Source organism: Muscardinus avellanarius, assembly GCF_963383645.1.
Source record: "Muscardinus avellanarius genome assembly, chromosome: 3".
Taxonomy (NCBI): domain Eukaryota; kingdom Metazoa; phylum Chordata; class Mammalia; order Rodentia; family Gliridae; genus Muscardinus; species Muscardinus avellanarius.
Window position 1 is genome coordinate 98,598,178 of NC_137788.1, and position 21,228 is coordinate 98,619,405.

General features: G+C 55.4%; 1 protein-coding gene across 2 annotated transcripts; it reads left to right on the forward strand.

Moving 5' to 3' along the window:
• Positions 1-825: 825 nt before the first annotated feature.
• Positions 826-15,110, forward strand: CSF1 (colony stimulating factor 1; the record flags this gene model as incomplete). 2 transcript variants are annotated; one of them, XM_080691211.1, is made up of 8 exons in its annotated part: positions 826-909; positions 4,098-4,220; positions 5,359-5,421; positions 7,095-7,265; positions 12,040-12,187; positions 13,196-14,217; positions 14,670-14,722; positions 15,065-15,110. In XM_080691211.1, 8 exons carry the CDS (start codon positions 871-873, stop codon positions 15,108-15,110), a joined length of 1,665 nt encoding a protein of 554 aa, XP_080547337.1. The 2 variants fall into 2 exon arrangements, with proteins under 2 accessions (XP_080547337.1, XP_080547338.1); XM_080691212.1 differs by having other exon boundaries at positions 871-909; positions 14,090-14,217.
• Between the last annotated feature and the right edge of the window lie 6,118 nt (positions 15,111-21,228).

Here is a 21,228-nt window from a genome sequence, read left to right on the forward strand (position 1 = left end):
TCTCCAACAGTGTCAAGGGAAATCTAGGGCCCAGGTGCGCCAGCCTTTCCAAGCCCAGCTGGGTCTGGCCGCCAGGACGGAGCCTGGGTCCTGGTCGGCACTTACACCATCCTGGGTCAAGGGCCTGGAGTGGCTCTTGGCACTGGGGGCAGAACCTCGCAGAGAGGGGCTGCTGCAGGGGCTGGGGCGGGTGGGCTGCCTTCTCCCGGTTTGCCCTCCCTTTCTATCCCTGTCCCTGCTGGTTTTCCTGCTCAGATGTGGGGATTTTCAGGCCTAGAGGGAAAGTCCCTGGGGATCAGTATTAGAAAGAGGGTAATTGCACCAGATCCTGGCCTGGGCAGCGGGGAAGGAGAAGCCGCGTCAGGAGAGGGCTCGGGGAAGGGCGGGGTGGGGAGGCGGCGGAGCCCGCGTACTTTGCAGAAGGCAGCGGAGCCGAAAACAGCGCGCGGCTGGGAAGACGAGCGAGGGAGCCGGCCAGCCGGCGGGCTGGGGGAGGGGAGCGGCTCCGCGGGCCTCTGGAGGGAGTGTGTGTGTGTGTGTGTGTGTGTGTGTGTGTGTGTGTGTGTGCTTGTGCCTCGCGCGCGCGCGTGTGTGTGTGTGTGTGTGTGTGTGCATCTGGCGCCTGGCCAGGGTGATTTCCCATAAACCACATGCCCCACCGAGCCCGCCCGCTTAAAAGGCTGCGCCGAGGGCTGGCCAGCGACTCTCTCTCGGCCGGGAGAAAGTGAAAGTTTGCCGGCTGCTCTCCGCGCCGCCCGCTCCCGCAGCCCGAGCAGCGGCGCGGCCTCGGCCGGGGCGCGGGCCCCGCAGCGTGAGCGGCGAGCGAGCGAGGAGGCGGCCGCCGCGCCCGGCCGGGACCCAGCTGCCCGCATGACCGCGCGGGGCGCCGCCGGGCGCTGCCCTCCCACGGTAAGCGGCGCTGCGGCGCGGCCCCGGGCGGAGGCTGGGCGGCCTGCGCGGCCCCTCGGAGCCGACCGCGCGGCGCCCCCGCCGCAGCCGGGCTCGGCTTCCCCATCGACCGCCCCGGGGGCCCCGCGGCTCCCGGGCTGCGGCAGACGGCAGCCCTGCAGCTGCTCCGGGGGCTCCGGTGCTTCCCGGCGAATAGGGAGGCTGCATCCCATTGCACGGAGGGGAACGCTGAGCCGCGCGCCCGCTGGAGAGAGGGGTTTGCAGCCCCGGGTGGAGGCCGGGTCCGCCCGCCGGCGCGCCCTGCTCGCTCCAGCCAGAGTGGCCTTGTGCCGCCGTGTGTGGCGCTGTCCCCAGTGGGCATCTTTCTGCAGCCGCACACGTGCTTCCAGGTCCTAGTGGACGGTGGGCACTTCCCGTGGGGAAGGATCAGGAGAATCCAGGTTCGGGTTGCCAGGGCCTGCGCCGAGCAACCTGTTGGCAGAGGGAAGGAGATGGGCAAGCCACTACTTGTTCCAGCCCACGGTCAGGAGCTGCTGGGGACTTGGGTGGCTGTGTGAGGGGACCTGGCTGCAGAGCCGCAGGGGGTTTGTCCTGAATCTCCTTTTCTTGAAGAATCTGGCTTAATGATCTGGGGGAGGGCGACATCCTGGGCTTCGCATTGGTTGAAGGAAGGTGGAAGGAGGATTTGGGGTTGCAAAGTTGGGGGACAGGGGCTGCTCCAGACTGCATAGAGGATGCCCTGCCGGGATAGCGGGATAGCGGCAGTAGCTGCTGCAGCTCCCAGAAAGCTCAGGGTGGGAGCCAGATACAGTGACGCACACTTGTAATCCTAATATTTGAGAAGTTGAGACAGGAGAATCACGGGTTCAAGGCCAGCCTCCACAACTTAGCGAGACCCTGAGCAACTTAGTGAGACCCTTTTTCAAAATAAAAATATAAATGAAATGGAGCTGTGGATATACTGGGAGATAGAACACCCCTGGGTTCAATCCCAGTACCCAAACAAAAGTACAGAGTGTCACTGGCAATGAACAGTAAGCCATGGCATCCTGGGTTTGATTTGGAGGAACCCTGCAGGAGAATGGGAGGAGGCGCCTGGGGAGAAGGAGCAGAAGGATATTTGGTGGGCAGAAGAGAGGGTGGCAGGTGGGTTGAGATGGGGACATGGTGGAGGGACCAGGAGGAGGCAGGGGATGGGGTTGAGAGGGGAGGGGGAGGAGGTTCAACCTTGGGCAGCAAGGCAGACAGAAGGGGCAGAGGGGAGGACAAGAGGGAAGGAAAGTGGCCAGGTTTAGACAGGGCCAGCCCTACCGCCCAGTCACAAGCTCTCTGGGAGACCTGTGGCAGGGGAAACGGGAGAGTGTGTTGGCGGCTGAGGATGGACAGCTGTGCAGAGATGCCTGCTGTCTCTGAGGTGGCAGCAGAGGGCTGCTCCCACAGGCAGAGGCTGGGAGGGTGGGTGGGAGGAAGAAGGAAGCGCGGGGGTGGGGGAGCCTGCCCAGCCAGATGCATACTAGAGATTAACCCTTGGCTGCCCACCCCATCCTCCTCTGCCAGAGCCCTGGCGCCCCGGGTCCAGGGGTGGTCCCTTTTTGGCCATCTTTAAATTCAGTCTCCCAGATGTGGCTGCAACAGCCAGGCAGCCCTGGGGACTCAGCCTTGTCCTCAGACATCGGTGCCTTGAAGTGCCAGGGGCGAGGTCTTCCTGAACATCCCCTTCCCCGGGGGCCTTTTCCTCTATACCATGCATGTGGGAGCTCAGAGCCTCAGTGGTCTCAGCCTGGGGCTGAGTCACCTCTGCAAGGCTCGCTTTTCTCTACCAGGTCCTATACCTGTGGTTCCTGAGGATCTGGGCAGCTGTGCCCACATAGGGCTACCTCCCTCCCTAAGTGCCCTGCAGAGCCTGCAGTGCCCCCAGCCCATGACTGTCCACCCTCCCAGGTCAGGCAGGACCCCCACAGGCCGTGTGAATGATGGCAGGGCCACCCTGTGCCGCTTCTCTTCAGGCCCCTCTCCCTCTCCAATGGGCTTCTCTCCATTTTGTGAGGCCTCCCAAGGTCCCTCCTCACTGCCTTTTCCCCCTGAGTAAGGACTGGCATGGCTTTGGGCACTGGGATATAAACCAGCGTGTTGTTACAGGCTGTTTTGTAGCCTCCCCATCTTTTTTCAATGTGCTATTTATTTGCAGTATTTGTCTCATCATCTGGATTACTGGGGAGAAGCCCAGAGCCCAGGGAATTGCCAGCCCTTACCCCACCCTACCAGCATTCCCCTGAAATGCTGGGGGCACCAGCTGCCAGGAGACTCAGGAGCTCCTAGGAGGCAGCCTTGACTTGGGACAAGGAAGCCCAGGGGTCCTCTGCTTCTGGCCTGAGAAAGGGAGCCCTAGGACCAGGGGTAGGGATGAGGAGAGAGAGAAGAGGAAGGAAGGACAAAGACGGGTGTCAGGATTCAGTGCCATCACTCGGGCTGAGCAGCTACTGGCCCGGGTGGGTGCTGAAAGATTGCCCCGCCGTGATAAGAACTGGCTGGCTGGCTGCAGAGCCTGATGGGACTCCAATAGGCAGATGCCAGCCAGGGATGGCCCAGAGCTGGCACTACTGCCTCTGACAACTCAGCTGGGCTCTTTCTGAAACATGTGCCCACAGCCCCAGGTGGTGTCTGGCAGAGGATGAGTTGCCAGTGAAACTGAGTTTGGTCCCCTGGCTTTTCTGGTAGCAGAGCCAGGCCTGTATGGACGTAGATGGGAGAAAGGCCTAAGCCCAGGGAGAATGTCTCTGGAAGCAGGAGCACGAACGTGAACTCGAGGGCAGCTCAGGTTGATGTTGCAGGGGCAGATCGATGCAAATCGATGCAAATCCTGCCCTGGGCTTTCCTGTGCAGAATTTGGACTGCTGGGCACACCAGCTGTGTGATCATTAGAAGCATGATTGCAGTTAGGCTTGGCCTGGGTTAATCTGGGAAGGGCTCTTGGAGAGGATGACATTTGGGTGGTTATCAAGGGAGAGCAAGTTTGGGTCAAGGCTGATAGGATATCCTATGAAATCTGATCTGGGGGTGCCGCATCCGTGGGGTATGAGGCAAAGCCCGGAGTGTAGGTAGGAGACTCCATTTCCTTGTCTTCGGCAGGGTGTGGGGGAGGCTGGGAGAGAGGGAGCTGGAGAGAAATAGCATCCTCTCTCTCACAGTCATGGCCGGGCCCCTGGTTGCTGCTGGTCTGTCTCCTGGTGAGCAGGAGCTTTGCCGAAGAGGTGTCGGAGCACTGTAGCCACATGATTGGGAACGGACACTTGCAGTTCCTGCAGCAGCTGGTGAGTGCATGCACATGCCTTCTCCCCCTGGGGAAACTGAGGCAGGATCCAGAGTCAAAGAGAGGAACTGCCAGAACTAGGGCTGTCCGGGCCTCCTGCTGCTCCTCTTGCGGACCTTCCCAAGGCCTGGACCTTGGGTCCCCCAGCCCCGAAGCCCTCTCTGACACCCTGGCAGGTAGTGGAGAGGGTTGGTTTCTGGCTGTGGCCTGGGTGAATGATGGCCAGGGATGTCCACTGTGGACTCTAAAAGGCTTCCTCAGGCCTGTTTCGTCCAGGCTGCCTGCTGAGTCCAGATGTTGCCTCCAGCTCCTCCTGGACTCTCAGATATGCCGCTGCCAGCCTGGTACCAGCGCCCCACCCGGATCTGTAGGGGAGGTTCCTGCCTCACTCCCAGCTGTCCACTGCACTCTCCTGGCTTCTCGCCTCTGAGGCTGGGATGACCTGCTCATCTGGACCATGAAGGAGCTCGTGTTTCATTCTCATCTGGCCAACAATGCCAAACATGGTCCAGCTGGGTAGAGTCAGGTTGTTGTCATGGCTCCTGTCCCTGTTTCTTATGACCAGGGCCAGCCAGGCAGGGTGGGGCATCACTGGCTAAGACCAGGGCCCTGGAATTGGGACCTGAGGGTTGGGCTGCCAGGCTCTTTTGCCCCTCCACTGCTCCTCCTATGTGTAACTGCTACAGCAATCCAAGATAAACCAAGGGCATACCACATGTCCCAAAGCTTAGAAAACAGACCCCTGTCCTGGGGCTAATGGGAGTGCTAGGAGCCTCTAGCGCTGGACCCTATAGATCCTGAATTCCCAGAGCATGGCCAGACTTTGCTTGAATTTCTACCATGAGAGGGTGCTCACTACTTCCAGGCATCTTATTCTTCTATAGATAGTTTTTCGTTATTACAAAAAGGCACCTGTGATTTCATGAGGTGAGAGGTAGAAGAGGCCACTGTTTGCTGTTCTAGAGCCCCCCTAACCTTGATGCAGCGGTCTTCCCCTAACCTTGATGCTTGATGTTGGTGGGAAGGTGTCTAACATTCAAACCAACCCTGACCCAGCCAGACACTCAGGTCCCCCATCCCAAGGTTAGCTCAGCTGAGCTGCAGATCTGTGGTAACCCCTGGCCTGCTCTGTCTTACAGATCGACAGTCAAATGGAGACCTCGTGCCAGATTGCCTTTGAGTTCGTAGACCAGGAACAGTTGGTGAGTAGTGATGATCTGCAGGGCCCCCGTGCCGGTCTGTGCGCTTCCCCCAGGGTGGGACGTGTGGGGGAACATGAAGGCATCCAAAATCCTAGTCCAGAGTGCCAGCAGCTGGAGATGGGCAAGGTCCAGAGCCCTAGTCCCCTGCGGTTCCCTTCTCTGAGCTGGCACATAAAAGTGCTTACTGTGTGCCAGGCCCCTTGCCAAGTTGACTCTACCAGTACCACTATGTACACAACAAATATCGTTGATTATCCACAAGGAGGCTCAGGGAGCATGGCCAGTTTGTAGTAGAGGCTGGCCTGAGCCCAGGCATGCTATTTCTAGTGCCAGAGGCAAACCGACACGCTTCTTCCCAATCTCATGCTTTACAAGATTATATCACCTCCATTCACCAGATGACCAGCTGCCAGGGAGGAATCGGCCAGTCTCCCTACCTCATCCTCAGCTAGCCACCAAGTGAGGCTGCTTCTGCCTCCCTGCAGCTCCCTGGTCTGCCCCATCCCCCAGCCATCAGTCACTAGGACCATTTCAGGAGCCTCATAACAGGCCCTCCTGATTCCAGCATAGCTCTCAGCGTGACCATAGGGGGAGCTTTCTGAAACCCCAACCTGCCACCTTTCCCAAAGCTTGTGGGGCGTGGGGCATCACTCCCAGAGGAAGCCCAAGCTATCTGGCTGGCGTCTCCAGCACACGATGCCATTCCTGTCCCCTTCCCTGTTCCTGCCTCCAAGCCTTCGCCCACACTGTTCCTCATGCTTGTTCCACTTCTCCCAGGACCTCCCCTCTACTCTAGTGCCATGCCTGTTTGTCTTTGTGCCTCACACAGAACAGCCGTGTTCTTAGAAGTTGCTTCTGACTCTGAGCTCCCACACACCAGATCCATGTTCACCTCCATTAAAACTAGACACCAGCTGGGTGTGGTGGTGCACACCTGCAGTTGCAATATGTGAGAGGCTGAGATAGGAGGATCACAGATTCGAAGCCAGCCTCAGCAACTTAGTGAGACACTGTTTCAAAATTCTAAAATATAAAATAAAATAGGGCTGAAGGTATAGCTCAGGGGTAGAATGTATCTGGATAAAATTGCCAGCAACAACAACAACAAAGAGAGAGAGAGAGAGAGAGAGAGAGAGAGAGAGAGAGAGAGAGACTACATCATGGTCCAAAGAATCCCTTCACTCAAGCCATAACACACACCTACCTAAACCAGTTGCTAGGGATCCAGAACTAAAGTACAGCTTTTATCAAGGCAGCCACCATCTGCTTAGGGAGACAAAACATGGAGGTTATTCTTTGGACCATGAAGTAAGCAGTCTTCAGTACCCCTATGTCTGGGAGAATTCAAAGGGGCCATAGGCCAAGGACGTCTATAAATCAAGCTGATAGCAAGAGGGAGAAAGGGAGTGTCCCTGAAGCCCACCCTCCATATGCACATCCATTCTAATTAAAGCCTCATATTCCAGAGAGCCAAAGATCTCTCTAATCAGAATCCACGTTTCCCTCACTCTAGCCCAGCCCTCCATAGTGCCAGGTCCCACAGAGAGAGAAGGAAGTGCTAGAGAGGAGCAGGCTGCAGCCCTCCATCTGCTCGGGATGGCGGCCTCTCATACAAAGCCTATGTTCCCAGCCCACATCAGCCAGGCCATAAGCAACCGGTTCCTGCTTTTCAGGAAGATCCTGTGTGCTACCTCAAGAAGGCACTCCTCCTGGTGCAAGACATAATGGAAGACACCATGCGTTTCAAAGACCACACCCCCAACGCCAATGCCACTTTGCGGCTCCAAGAACTCTCTCTGAGGCTAAAGAGCTGCTTCACCAAGGATTATGAAGAGCATGATAAGGTAGGAGGGTCCTGGAGCGGGGCTCATTGAGTCGGGGTGGAGGGCAGCTGTGGAGGTACCAGGGTGCATTTGCTCACCTCCACTCATTGCTCACTTACTTTCCCCCCTCCATTTATCCAGTCCACAAGCCTTTACGAAGGACTTGCCAGGCAAAGAGGCACCGTGCTGGGCCTTGATGATGTACTTGGAGTAAGAAATGAATGGTTCTCACCCTCACAGAGCCTATGGTCAAGTGAGGTGGGGAGGCTGGTAAACAATGGCACAAGCAAATATAATTACAAACCAGAAAGACTGTTTATTTACTCAATAGTTATCCAGTGTCCATTGCGTACCAGGTTTTATTGTAGACAGCAGGAAATAGCTGTGATCAAAATAGACAAAAATCCCCACAATCAGGGAGATTACATTTGGAGAGAAGGATGAGATGGTCAACCAAATACACAAGAGAAATATGCAGTGTGGAGGCTGGTGATACGTGCACTGGAGAGGAGTAAACCAGGGAAGGAAGACTTGAAGGATGAGAGGAGCAGTGGATGAGAGCCACAGGGCCTCCAGGGAGCAACAGGGGACTCGGCCTTGAATGGGAGTGTGGAAGGATGAGACAAAGGTGACTCCTGAGTAAGACATCATTCATTGGAGCTCTAAAGAGAATATGTTAGTCGGCTCTTTGTTGCAGTGACCAAAATACCTGACAAGAACAACTTAGAGGAAGAAGGCTTTATTTGGCTTCAGGTTTCAGAGGTTCAGTCCATGGTTCATTGGCTCCAAGGCAGCAAGGTGTGGCGGAAGAACACTGCTCAGTTCATGCAACTGAAATAGTGAGAAAGCAAGAGGAGAGGGCCAAGGACAATCACAGTCCCCAAGGCCATGCCCCCCTGCCCAGTGACCTACTTCTTCCAGTCCCACTTCACTTGCCTACAGTTACTCCCCAGAAAATCAATCCAAATTATTAATCCATCACTGGTTAAATTAGAGCCCTCATGATTCAATTATTTTACCTTTGAACACTGCTGAATTGCCTACCACACATTTGGTTTTTTTCTGAGAGTGAGATTGAGGGGGGTCATTCTAGATCTAAACCATAATAGATAAGCAAGAATTAGAAAACAGTAAGGCTGAGCAAGGTGTGGCAGTGCACACTTCTAATCCCAGTTCTTCTCCTCCTCCTCCTCCTCCTCCTCCTCCTCCTCCTCCTCCTCCTCCTCCTCTTCCTCCTTATTTTCTTCTTCTCCTTCTTCTCTTCCTTCTTCCTTCTCTTCTTTTTCTCCTCCTCCTCTTCCTCCTTTTTTGTAGTACTAGAGATAGAACCCAAGGGCATTCTACCTATGAGCTATACCCCCAGCCCTATTTTTTATTCTTTATTTTGAAACAGGGTCTCACTGAGTTGCAGAGGGCCTTGCCAAGTGGCTAAGGCTATCCGTGAACCATGATCTTCTTGTCTCAGCCTCCCAAATGCTGGGATTACAAGTGTGTGCACTGCCACACTCAGCTATAATCCCAGTTCTTGAGAGGCTGAGACAGGAAGATTGCAGGTTTGAGAACAGCCTCAGCAACTCGTAAGGCCCTCAGCAACTTTAGTGAGGCCCTCCACAACTTAGTGAGACCGTGTTTCAAAATAAAATAATAAAATAGGTCTAGGGGGATAGCTCAGAAATAGAATGTCCATAGGTTCCATCCCCAGTAAAACACATACACACACACACACACACACACACACACACACACACACACAGTAGTAATCTATAAAACATTCCAGAACAGGGAATGCTACACATTTGGGGACTCCAGGGGTGGTTAGCATGGCCAAGACCTGGGAAGAAAGGGAGAAGGAGGAGAAAAAGCAAGACCCAGGCCATTTGGAGTGTCACAGATGTGGGATTTTGTCTGAACTGTGGGGAAGCTGCAGTGACCAGGCAAGTGTCTTAGTCTCACCTATGCTGTAAGACTGTCCTGGTTGCTGTATGGACAGTGGGCTGTAGGGAGCAAGAAGGGGGCCAAGAAGCCAGCAGGAGACTGTGGTCCAGGACAGAGGTGGTGGCAGCTTGCATCAGGATATTGCAGAGAAGGTGAAGGCAAGTGGGTGGGTATATTCCACTGGGCTTGGGGCAGACAGAACTTGGCTCCTTCAGGGGATGTGGGGGCCAAAGGAAAGAGTCTTGGGCACCTGGATATTTCAGTGATGCTAAATTGGGGACCATCAGTGGACAGAGCAGGTTTGAGGGAGGACCCGAGTTCCGTTTACAGCACATCAGACTGGAGATGCTTGTGAAATGCCAAGTAGAGGTGCTGAGCGGGCAGCTGGAGGTGTGGGTCTTGAGTGTGACTGGTGATACACAGCCATAGAGGCATGGCAGGGAGGTCATCCACAGAGCCACAGCACTGCCCACCACAAGAAGAGAAACAGGCCCAGGAACCCCAGTACTCAAAGGTCAAGCTGAGGAGGGATGTCTGCCAACGAGTGGTGTAAGAGGGGAAAGGAGAACCAGGAAAGGGCCGAGTCTCAGAGTTTCAAGATGGAAGGAACAGTTGGCTTTACAAATGGGATTGAGAAAGCAGGCAAGATAAGGGCTGGAACACATCTGTTGGGCAGCTGGAAGCCGATCTAGGTGAAGAGAATGTGAGAAAGTCGTGACCATCATGGAAGAACTTTGCCCCAAAAGGGGGCAGAAAAAAATGATGGCTGCCGGAGAAAACATTCTTTAATGAGAGGCATGAGGACTGCAGGTTTCCAGCATCAAGGTTCCTGGAAATCACTTGGGGAGATTGTGTACAATTTGGAGTCACAGAGCCAGACCTGGTGGTGCACACCTATAATCTCAGTACTTGGGAGGCTGAGATAGGAGAATTGCATTTGAGGCCAGCCTCAGCAACTTGGTGAGAACCTGTTTCACAATAAAAAAAATAAAATAAGAGGTCTGGGGGTGTTGCTTAGAATTAGAATCCCCCTGGTTCAGTCCCAAGGACAGAAGGGAGGGAGGGAGAGCCCCAACATGCACCCCTCGAGTGTCTACTTCAGAATCCAAGCGTGGGCCGGAAAGCTGCATTTTCAGAAGAGGCCCCACCCACGGGTGAGACACAAGGTCCTGGGGCTCACTTGGGTAGACACCCTTCCACCCACAGAACAGAGAGTGAGTTCTGAGGGTGGCCTTGGGAGGGAGGGAGGGAGGGAGCCACTGGCCAGGGGAGCCAGTGGGAGGGAGTCTGAGCTCCCGAGGAGCACGGCCTCTGCTGAGACAGGTCAGGCATAGGGCTTCTGGCTAAGGTTCTTGTTTTCTCTCTGAAGTAGGGTGTGAGGGAGACGGGTGTGTGAGGAGAGAGGAAAGGGAGAGCAGCCAGCTTGCCTTCCTCCCAGCAGCCCCGGCTCAGCTGGCGGGTGACTGTTCTGACTACACAGGAGAAAAGGATAGATAACGTCTGAGCGGGAGGGTTCATCCGGCTGTTGTCATTTCTCTGGTGAGCGACGGAGCTGAGCCCAGGTCTTCTCACTCGTGCATTTATCTGGTAGACATTTATTGTGGGTCTCCTGTGCACAGGCCAGGGGCACCGTGATGCCCTCGAGGACTTTCTAGCCTAGGGAAGTCCATAGTTCCTCTTGTGCAGCTCAGTGTGAGCAGGTGGATGTGGGCATGCGTGGTGCGACAGGAGCCGCGGGCCTGGGATTGAGCCCTGAGGGAAGGAGCGCTGGAGAGGTGGTGGGGGCCGGAGGCTAAAGCTCCTCAGCACCCGTGTAGACATGGGAGCCTGGGCCCAGGAGCCAAGAGAAGGGAGCAGCTCAGCAGACTCCCTCCAAGACACGCTGACACAGCAGAGACCCTCAAGGCCCACGGCTGCCCTGTTCCTTCTCCACACCATAGCAAGATCATCTGTCTAAACTTCAAGTCTTGTGGTGCCACTGCCCAGCTCCCCAGGGTTCTCCTTTTCCTCTATGAGTAAAATCAGAAGTTCTCGATATGCCAGCGGGCCCTAGCTGGCCTCTCCCCAGCTGTGGCTCTTGCTACTTTCCTCCTGGATGGCACTGCTGCAGCCATGTCTTTCAGTGTTTTGGCATTTCACTCTTCTCACTTCCTCAAGACCTTTGCACAATCTGTACTTGCTACCTGGGCAGCTCTTCCTGACCCTCCTCCTTCCCTAGTTTTTGTTTGTTTGTCTGTTTGTTTGTTTTGCGGTACTGGGGATGGAACCCAGGGGCATTCTACCTCCGAGCTACACCCCCAAGCCCTATTTTTTATTCTTTATTTTGAGACAGGGTCTCAGTGAGTTGCAGAGGGCCTCGCCGAGTGGCTGAGGCTGTCGGCACACCGCGATCCTCCTGTCTCAGCCTCCCAAATGCTGGGATGACAAGCGTGTGCCACAACACCCGGCTTCCTAGTTAATTCTTGCTCATCTTTTAGTTGGTTCCCTAGGGTGGTTCTCCCAGAGCCCTCACTTAGTTCCCTTTTGTTATATCTTCAGATTGTTCCTACAACATGTTTAGCGCTAGTGCCCCTGCTGGACGCAGTGTCCAGCTCAGGCAGGAGCTGCTTCTCTCCTTTTTGTTGCTGGATGCTCGGGTAGTGACCACATGCCTGGCTCAGAAGTATGTACTGAATAGACCTGTGACTAAATGACACATCTCACAGCCTCAGAACTGACCCTGGTGCAAAGCAGAGGGCAGGGGCGGGAGGAGACAGAAGAGGGAAAGGCCAATGTGGGAAGGCCCAAGCGAGTTTAATAAGCATGCTAGCGATGTGAGGCCAACTGGGTGCTCACCCAAGGGGGCCTGCTCTCCTTCCAGGCTTGTGTCCGAACTTTCTATGAGACTCCACTTCAGTTGCTGGAGAAGATCAAGAATGTCTTTAACGAAACGAAGAATCTCCTTGAAAAGGACGGGAACATTTTCAGCAAAAACTGCAACAAGAGCTTCGCTAAGTGCTCCAGGCAAGGTAAGCGCGGCAGGGTCCAGCGGCGGGTGGCTGTGTGGAAGGCGTGTTCCTGGACGTGTAAATGTGCTTCTTTCAGTGTACACATGTGGCATCCTGTACCTGCGGGTCCTGGGCACATGTCTTTCCTGACATGTGTGTGCATGTACATCCATGTATGTCTGCATGTGGGAGCATCAGGAAGGCCCATGCTGGGGTACGAGGTTAGGAAGTGAAAAGGGGGCCCCGCTCAGAAAGCCCTGTCGGCATGAAGGCTTCCCCCAGGCTCTGCAGACTGGCTGAATATATGGGGGCTCCATGGAGAGAGCAGACACCCCATCTGGGAATCAGGGCCCTTGTTCCAGGAGCCCTGCCACGAATCACCAGGATACCTTGGCTTCAGACGTCCCCAGGATGCCTTGGGAGTCGCCTCAAGGAACGAGGCTGGATTTGAAGTCCGAACAGCATTCCACGTCTCCCATTGTGGGCTCAGCTGCATACTGTGTGCCCCGTGTGTCTTCATCTCTGCGTCTGGTGCCACACGTGCCCTCCTACGTTCAACCTTGCTCCCCAACGCTGGGCTAAGGCCCTGCGAGCTGCCGACGGCCAAGCCCACTCACGTTGCTTCAATCCCGAGGCCTCCAGCTTTGGCCACGTGCCACCCCTGCCTGTTCTGCCTGCCGTTGTGGCTGCATGGCCCCTGGCTCTGCATGAAACCAGTATCTCAGGGGCTTCGAAGTGTCTCTCGCCAGTCTGGGAGGCTGCTGTGCAGCCTCTGGGTCCGGCTGCTGCTCTCCCGAGGCTTAGGCAGCTGTCCTTGGTCCTCTCCGCCCCGCTGCTTGCTTTCCCTGCCTGAGCCTTGTGTTGTGAACACCTGTCTCAGTCCTGTCCTCTCCTCATCTCCAGTGCTGAGTTAGGAGATGAGGGACCCCCAGACCTGTATCCCCCTCTCCACCCCTCCGGGGACCTGTGCTGGAGGCTGGTGACTCTATCTCCTCCCTGTCTTCCCCCCCCCCTCTGTGGTTCTTTCAGATGTGGTGACCGAGCCTGATTGCAACTGCCTGTACCCCAAAGCCACCCCTAGCAGTGACCTGGCCTCTGTCTCCCCTCAGCAGCCCCTCGCCCCCTCCATGGCCCCTATGGCTGGCTTGAACTGGGCTGACTCTGAGGGGACAGAGGGCAGCTTCCCCGTGCCCAGCGAGCAGCCCCTGCGCACAGTGGATCCGGGCAGTGCCAAGCAGCGACCACCCAGGAGCACCTGCAAGAGCCTTGAGACACCAGAGACCCCGGACCTCCAGGACAGCCCCACTGGGGGTCCAGCACAGCCTCACCTCTCTGCAGGGGCCCCCATTCCGGGTCTGGAAGATATTCTTGACTCTGCACTGGGCTCTAACTGGGCCCTAGAAGAGGCCTCTGGAGAAGCTAGTGAGGGCCCTGGATCACAAGGAGCAGAGCCTTTCCCCTCCGGGCCAGGAGGGGGCAGTGTCCCGGCAGAGACCACCAAGCCCAGCGACCGCTTCTCAGCATCTTCTCTGCTCCCTGAATCAACAGAGTACCAAAAACCAGTGGATGTAATTGGTACCCCCTTGCCCAAGGTAGACCCTATGAAACCCACTGGCCAGGCCCAGAATCACACCCCCAAGAAAACAGACCGTTCATCGACCCTGCCCACAGATCACCAGGAGCCAGGCTCTCCCCAGACCTCATCGCGGCGCCCCCAGGGCTTTGGCAACCCTGCCACCCTCTCTGCTCAACCACGGCTTACCCGAAGCCACTCCAGGGACATTGTGCTGCCCTCTGGGGATCTGGAGGGCAAAAGGAGTACCAGGGACCGGAGAAGCCCCGCAGAGCTGGAAGGAGGATCAGCAAACCAGGGGGCAGCAGGACCCCAGGCCCGTTTTAACTCCGTTCCTTTGACTGACGCAGGCCATCAGAGGCTCTTGGAACCCTCAGGCCCCCAGCTCCATGGGTTTGGCTTTCCTCTGCTCGTATCCAGCATCATCCTGCTCTTGCTGGCTGTTGGCGGCCTCCTATTCTACAGGAGAAGGCGGAAGGTAAGGAGATCTTGGGGCAGGGCAGAAGTTGGGTGTGGATGCAGATTGAAAGCTGAGAGGGGCCCTGGATGACTGAGCACCATGGATGGGAGGTGGAAACCGGGTGGCTTCAAGAATCAGGAAAGCTCTGGCCATGAGGTCAGTGGGGGAGGGCTGGAACAGAGGGAGCCAGACAGCAGATGCTGGGGTTGACAGCAGGATGACAGGCAGGCAGGCGGGGTAAGAAGGTGCTCTGCAGCATCTAGGGGCTGAGGACTGTAGGAGCGGCCTGCATGGGAGGGCAAGCAGAGGGGCCTCCGGAGACTTTCCTGGCCCTGTGGATGGTCCCCACTTTGGGTAACTGGAGGATTCTTGCAACTCTCCTTAATGCCTGGGACAGCCCTGCCTGGGCATGGGGGTGCCATCTTCCCCTCCCCCAGCTCCTCAGTGAGCCTGCTCTTTCCTGTCCCCAGAGCCATCGAGAGCCTCAGACATTGGATTCTCCCATGAGGCAGCCAGAGAGCAGGTGAGAGGGTTGGGCAGGGCTCTGGGAGGCCCTGGGAGGCCCTGGGAGGCCTGGCTTTGGACCCGTGTCCCCTCTCAACTGGGGATATCTTGTCCCACTTGCTCTAAGGCAGTGGAGCTGCAGCCCAGGATGGGTGCGGAAAGGAGAAAGGTCTTTCTTCACCCCTAGATATCTGGGCTTTTTATTTTTTTCTGATTGCTTCCTAAGCCAGGCAGTTCTGGGTCTTCTAAATCCTCAGGGAGGGACTAGAGCACATATGCAGGGTTGGGGGTGAACCTAGGGCGTCCCCTCACTGCCCTGCTCCTGCCAAAGTCTGAAGCCAGTCCTGTGCTCTGCCAACAGCCCCCTGACCCAGGATGAGAACAGACAGGTGGAACTGCCAGTGTAGAGGGAATTCTAAGGTAAGATTCTAGTTTTGATCTCTTCCCACCACTCTCTGGTCACCTTCACCTGTTGCTGTCACCACCAACTCCCCTGAGGCCTCACACTTGACTCCTTTCCCTCCGTCATCTGGTCATGGCCAGGACCAGCCAAACCTCTCCCCACCAGGGCCTCAGGGCCCCTTATCCCTCCATCCCCTCCACTCCACCCGAGGCCAGGGACTGGCACCTGCGCTCCCAAAGCAACCTGAATCCTCTCTCCCCAACTGAGGATTTTATAAGATCTTTACCCTGCTGGGGAACTATCAGTAGCTCTGCATGGTCAGCCACTTCAAACCCAGCATTCTAGGCCCCTCCAGCAGCCACCTCTTGCCAGACTCTTACCCCTTTGGCCCTCCTCCTTGGCCAAGGTCATTTCTACCCCCCTGCTTTCCAAATGATGGTGTTAGAAGCCGAGTCTTGGAAGGACTCTCAGAGGTCCTTTGGCCCAGTGTCCCACCCCAAAGGACCACCCTCTCTGCATCCCAACAGGTTGTTAGCCAGCTAACTCACACACTCCCAGTTCCAGGCAAGCTCTCTGTCTTGCCATGGTTTTTGCCATTTGTCAGAGAACAGAGAAAGGCCTTCCTTGCCCGGGCCAAAATTACCTTCCCTACTTACTCCTCACTGGCCCTTTCTCCTCTTCTCATGAAGCCTTCAACTATTTAAAGTCATCCATCTCTGTCTCTTTTAAGAATTCTCTATGCACTGGGCATGGCAGTGCACACCTGTAATCTCAGTAGATGGGAGGCTGAGACAGGAGAATTGCAGGTTCGAGGTCAGCCTCAGAAACTCAGCGAGACCCTCAACCACTTAGCAAGAACCTTTTTCAAAATAAAAAATAAGAAGCCAGGTGTGGTGGTGCGTGCTTGTAATCCCAGCATTTGGGAGGCTGAGACAGGAGGATCATGGTTCACCAGGGACAGCCTCAGTTACTTAGTGAGACCCTGTTTCAAAATAAAGAATCAAAAATAGGGCTAGGGATGTATCTCAGAGGTAGAATGCCCCTGGTTCCGCCCTCAGTACTGCAAATAAAATAAAGTAAAATTAAATTAAATTAAACAAAAAATAAGAAAGGTCTGGGGGTGTAGCTCAGAAGCAGAATGCCCCTGGGTATCCTTAGTATGAAAGAAAGAAAGGAAGGAAGGAAAGAAAGAAGGAAGGAAAGAAAGAAAGAAAGAAAGAAAGAAAGAAAGAAAGAAAGAAAGAAAGAGGAAGGAAGGAAGGAAGGAAGGAAGGAAGGAAGGAAGGAAGGAAGGAAGGAAATTCTTTATGTTAAGTGTGGCCAAGTCCCTCAAACATTCCTTATATGATATGGTTTTCAGACCCCTCACCGTCTGGGACACACTCGTTTGTCACTAGCCCTCTGAAAAGGTGGCGCCCAGCCCTGGACACAGTACTCCAGATGTTGTCTGACCAGCTCAGAGTACAGTGGGACTGTTGCCTCCTTGGTCTGGACAGTGCTCCTCTACTCGTGCAGATTAAGATCACATTAGTTTTTAACAACTGCACCATACCGGTGTTGTATATTGAGCATGTGGTCTCTAAAAACCCCTAGCTCCATCTCCTTCCAGAGACCCAGCAGACCTTCTCCAGCCTATACTTGGACAACTTAACTTTTTTAACCCAAGCACAGGAGTTTATACTCACCCTTGTTAAAAATAAATAAATAAATAATGCCCTGTTAGTGGAGTGTGGTGGCACAGGCCTGTAATCCAGCAGAGACAGCAATCTCAGGTTCAAGACCCTGAGCAACCTAGTGAGACCCTATTTCAAAATAAAAAATAAAAAAAGGTCTGGTAAATGTAGCTCAGAGGTAGAATGCCCCTGGGTTCAATCCCCAGTGCCAAAGTAAACGAACACCCACCGAAAAATGTCTGGTTGGTTTCTGTCCATCTCCTGAGCCCACCGACTGTGTCTCAACTCCTAATGCTGTTATCTTCCTGCACATTCGTGAGTGCCCTCTGTCATCTTTGTCCGAGCTACTGACCCGTGTTATCCCCCACACCGATGCCGAGCCCACAGCCAGCCCACCACAAAGCCTTCCCAGCTGTCTCCACACCCCTCTGGTTGTTCCTTTAGTTCCGACCTCTTCTGCTTGTTTGTATCTGGTTCATACTACATTAATTTGCACCTATTTGGTTGTTGGTTTTCTACCTTTAAATTTTCTATTTTATGCGTGTATGTATATTCCGTACAGCTAAGATTGTAAGCCCTTCAAGGGCAGGAACTGTCTTCTGCTTTTTTGCATTTCTTTGCCCCTCCAGAGCAGAGGGCCTCTCCACACTTGCAAAACAATCCAATAAATGCTGATGGGCTGGCTTTGGGCTGACTCACCCGCTGCCCCTGGCCAGCTGTCTCTCACTCACCAGCCTCTGGCTGACCAGTTAACCAGTTAACTAATAATAGAGACTCTGACTGATGACCCACTGGTTGGCTGACTCTGTCTAACCAACTGACTACTGTTAACTGCCTAACCAGCTGGCTGCTGGTTGGGGAGCTGAGTAACTTACTAACTAACCACCTGGCTGATTGAATAGCTGGGGGACCCATTCAAATTTCCAGTCACACCCCTTACCAGATTCAAGTGGGTGCCTCAAGGCTTTCCCATATGTAGGGTGACTGGCCCCTCCTACAGAGAGGGGATCCAGCAAATGTCCCTAACCAGGGAAACTTATTTTGGAAAAAATAAGCAATAACCACATAGGAGGAATCCTAGGGTCTCTCTAGTCTCAAACAGGCTGAGATGGGAGAGTGGGTCAGCGGGGGCACGGGCAGGGCTATCAGAAGGACCCAGGCCCCCTCGAGGTCCCTGGGGATTTCTGTGGCTGGGTGCTGCACCACCTCCCATGGGTCACCCACCCCCATGGTCTTGGCCCTCTGCCCTGACCCTGAAGCACTCAAATCTCTTTTCCTTGCCTGCCTATTCCAAGCTTTCCTCCCCTCAAGATTTAACTTGGAGACGGAACCCCCCAGCAGAAGCCACATTGAGACCCACGTGGTCTCTATGCCAGGCCCTGGAAGCCTCTGGAAAACCGGGTACAGATGCCCAGGCTGCCTGCCACTCTGATGAGGGCGATGAGAGTAGGAAATGCAGAGGCACTTGCAAAGGATAGTGCTGCAGAGAACACAGAGCGCAGCCAAGCAGGCACAGGGAGCTGGAGATGGGGCAGCCGGACCATGCCCTCTTGGTCCTTCCTTCCTAGGCCTGGCTGTACCAACGTAGCTCGTGTCCAGGGCACCGTTCGCCCTCTTTCCCCTCTAGAGCATGGGAATGGGCTGGGAGCCAGAGGCTGTTGGTCCCGTCTTTCCTTCTTGCCCATCTCAGGCCTGGCCAGTAAGGCCACCGGCAGTAGAGAGGGAGGCACCACATGGGGTCCAAAGTCAAACTATTGGATGGAGTCCAGGGGATTTCTGCTCTGGGAACAGAGCGTTCTGTGGATGCTGGGCAAGGGGACAAGGATGGGGGTGGGGCGAGGAGAGGACAGGGCCCTGGCTCCTGTGGTTGATTTGGGAGGCAAGTCCCTTGGCCCATCCGAGAGGAAGCTGAGTTGCTCTGGGGTTCATGTGTGTTTATTCATCCCAACCCTGCTTCTAGACTTGCCCCTCTGGCCCAAGTTTTTCCTCTTCCATTACCTTTGCCCAAATATCATCTGTGAGGACCCTCTCTGATGGCTGGTGTGTGAGGGAAATGAAGTCATTCTTTGTAGAGTTCACAGGCACCCTTGGTCTATGGTTCCAAAGTCAGCTAGATAGTCTTGCCTGAAATAGAGACTAGGGACCCTCGAGAGCCTCCTCCCACATCACTGAGCCCTTCGGCTTCAGCAGTGACCCCTCCTCCATCCTGGCCCTGTGGTCCCTGGTTCCCCAGGAGGAGGCGGGAGGTGAGGCCAGTCTGGTCAGAGGCTTGGGCCACTGCCAGGGAAAGCCACTTTGTCTCTCTGCGGTGTCTGGGTGGGTGAGGGAAGGGATGGGAGGATGTCCTGCCCACAGGAATGTTTCCGCCAGCCGCATCCTCAGCGACCCTCCTCCTGCTCCCACTCAGCTGACCGGCCTACCTTCTCTCCCCTACAGCTGGGCACACAGGACTATCTTTCCATGGGAGGAGACCTTCTGAAGCATCTACCACAACCCTCTCCAGCCATCCTTCTGGGAATGAGGCCTGCTGCCAGGACTGGACCAGAGCAGCCAGGATGGGGCCCCTCTGCCTCCATCTTCAGACCCTCGACTGACTGAGAGAAGGCTGGAGGATACCCCCTCCCCTGCCGCTATTTATTGTGGGCCCTGGAGGCTCCGTGCGCTAGAGGAAGGCTGGCAAGCCAGCTCAGGACCCTCTCCCTCAGGGCTACAACTTCTTACTCCTCTCCAAGCCAGCACCTGGGCCAGGGACTCACCCACCTATGGCCTATGGGAGACCAGGGTGGGCACCAAGGAGCAGAAAAGACCTGTGCCCAGAGGACCCATCTGGCGCCAAAGGATCCCAACATCTATAGGTACAGACCTGTCTCCAAAGAAGAACCTGAGAATCACAGGGTGGGGACAGCAGCCTGATTTCCTGTAAAGGTGTGCAAGCCAAAAGATGGGAAGAGGAGGCCTTTGGCTGTTCATGATGACAGCTGGAAGGGGTCTCCGCCCTCTACTTGCCTAAGTGCCATCTGCTGGTCTGCTGGTTGCTAGGCAGCAAGGGGAGGCCAGCCCTGCCCGCAGGACCTGCCTGACCTGCCTCCTGATATCTAGAGGGAGATCAGGCTCTGGCCTCTGCTTCTCCTCCCTCTAGCCCCTGCCAGAGCTTCTCCCAGAGGCAGAGGCCAGCAGAGGCTCCCCTCATGAAGGAAGCCATTGCACTGTGAATACTGAACCTGCCTGCTGAACAGCCTGCCCCATCCGTCCGTCCGTCGTCCATCCATCGAAGGTCTTCCCTCCCATCCTGTCTCTCCCCAGCTTCCTGCACTGAGCTGGCCTCACCTGCTGACTGAGGGAGTCCCTAAGCCCTGACCTTCTCCTGACCCGGCCTTTCACTCCCCAGGGTGGAGCCAAGCCGGGTGGGGAACTGCCTGGGCCTCCAGCCAGAGCAGGTCTTGAGGCTGTGTTGCTCACCCAGGCTCCTGCATCTTGCACTTTGACATTCCCAAGAGGGAACCGAGTAGTGGGAGGGGGCAGAGAGAGAGAGAGAGGGAGAGAAGCTACAGGGAAAGACCTAGAATGATCTTGGAAATGCAGGTATACCACTGTGGTTGTGTGGTGTCTATACCAAGACCCCTCAGCCCAGTCTCCTTCCCCTGCTGCCTGCAGGTGTGTAGGGCCTGAGCCCCGGGGCTGGGCTGGAGCCCTGTCTGCATGGCTCCCAGCTCTCTTCCAGCTCTCTCTTCCCCACCAGTAGGCAGTGATACCCTCCAACTTTCACCCCCTACCCTACCCCAATCTCCAGCCTGGCACACCAGGGCTAGAGAGGACCTGGAGGATCCATGCATCTGCTTGCAATTCCACTCCAAGGGCTCTGCTTCCGGGGCCAGCCCCCGGCCATGGCTCTGAGACCTGGGCAGTGGGGTGACAGGGCTGTCAGTTACCCCTTGGCCCTTTATGCTGCTGTGCCCCTCTTTTCCTGACACCCTGGGCCCTCCACTGAGAGATCCTGACGTCCCTGGCTGCCGGGTGCATGACCTTCCTATGTGCACAAAAGAGGGAGCGTCTGCAGACCCTGCCACCCCGTCCATATGCTCACAGCTGAAGGAGGTGCAGCGGAGAACTTTCTTGTGGGGCTCATCCTTCTAGTCACAGACTCCGTATTCCATGCCAGAAAACATGTATTTAAAAATGGAAGGAAAAACAGAAAAAAAGGCATTCGTCCCCTACTCCTCTACCTTAAACATCATAGTATTTTTAAAGTAAAAAGAAAAAAATCCAACCCACTGCAGAAGTTCTTTGTGGGCGCTTGGTGACACCGGAGTGGGAGGAGCCCCAGAGCCACCTCTGGGTATCCCCTGGCCCCTGGCTACCTACACAGGAACCCAGAGGGGACTTGGCTCACGAACTGTGAGATTGCATTTTTATACTTGGAAGTGGTGAATTATTTTATATAAGGTCATT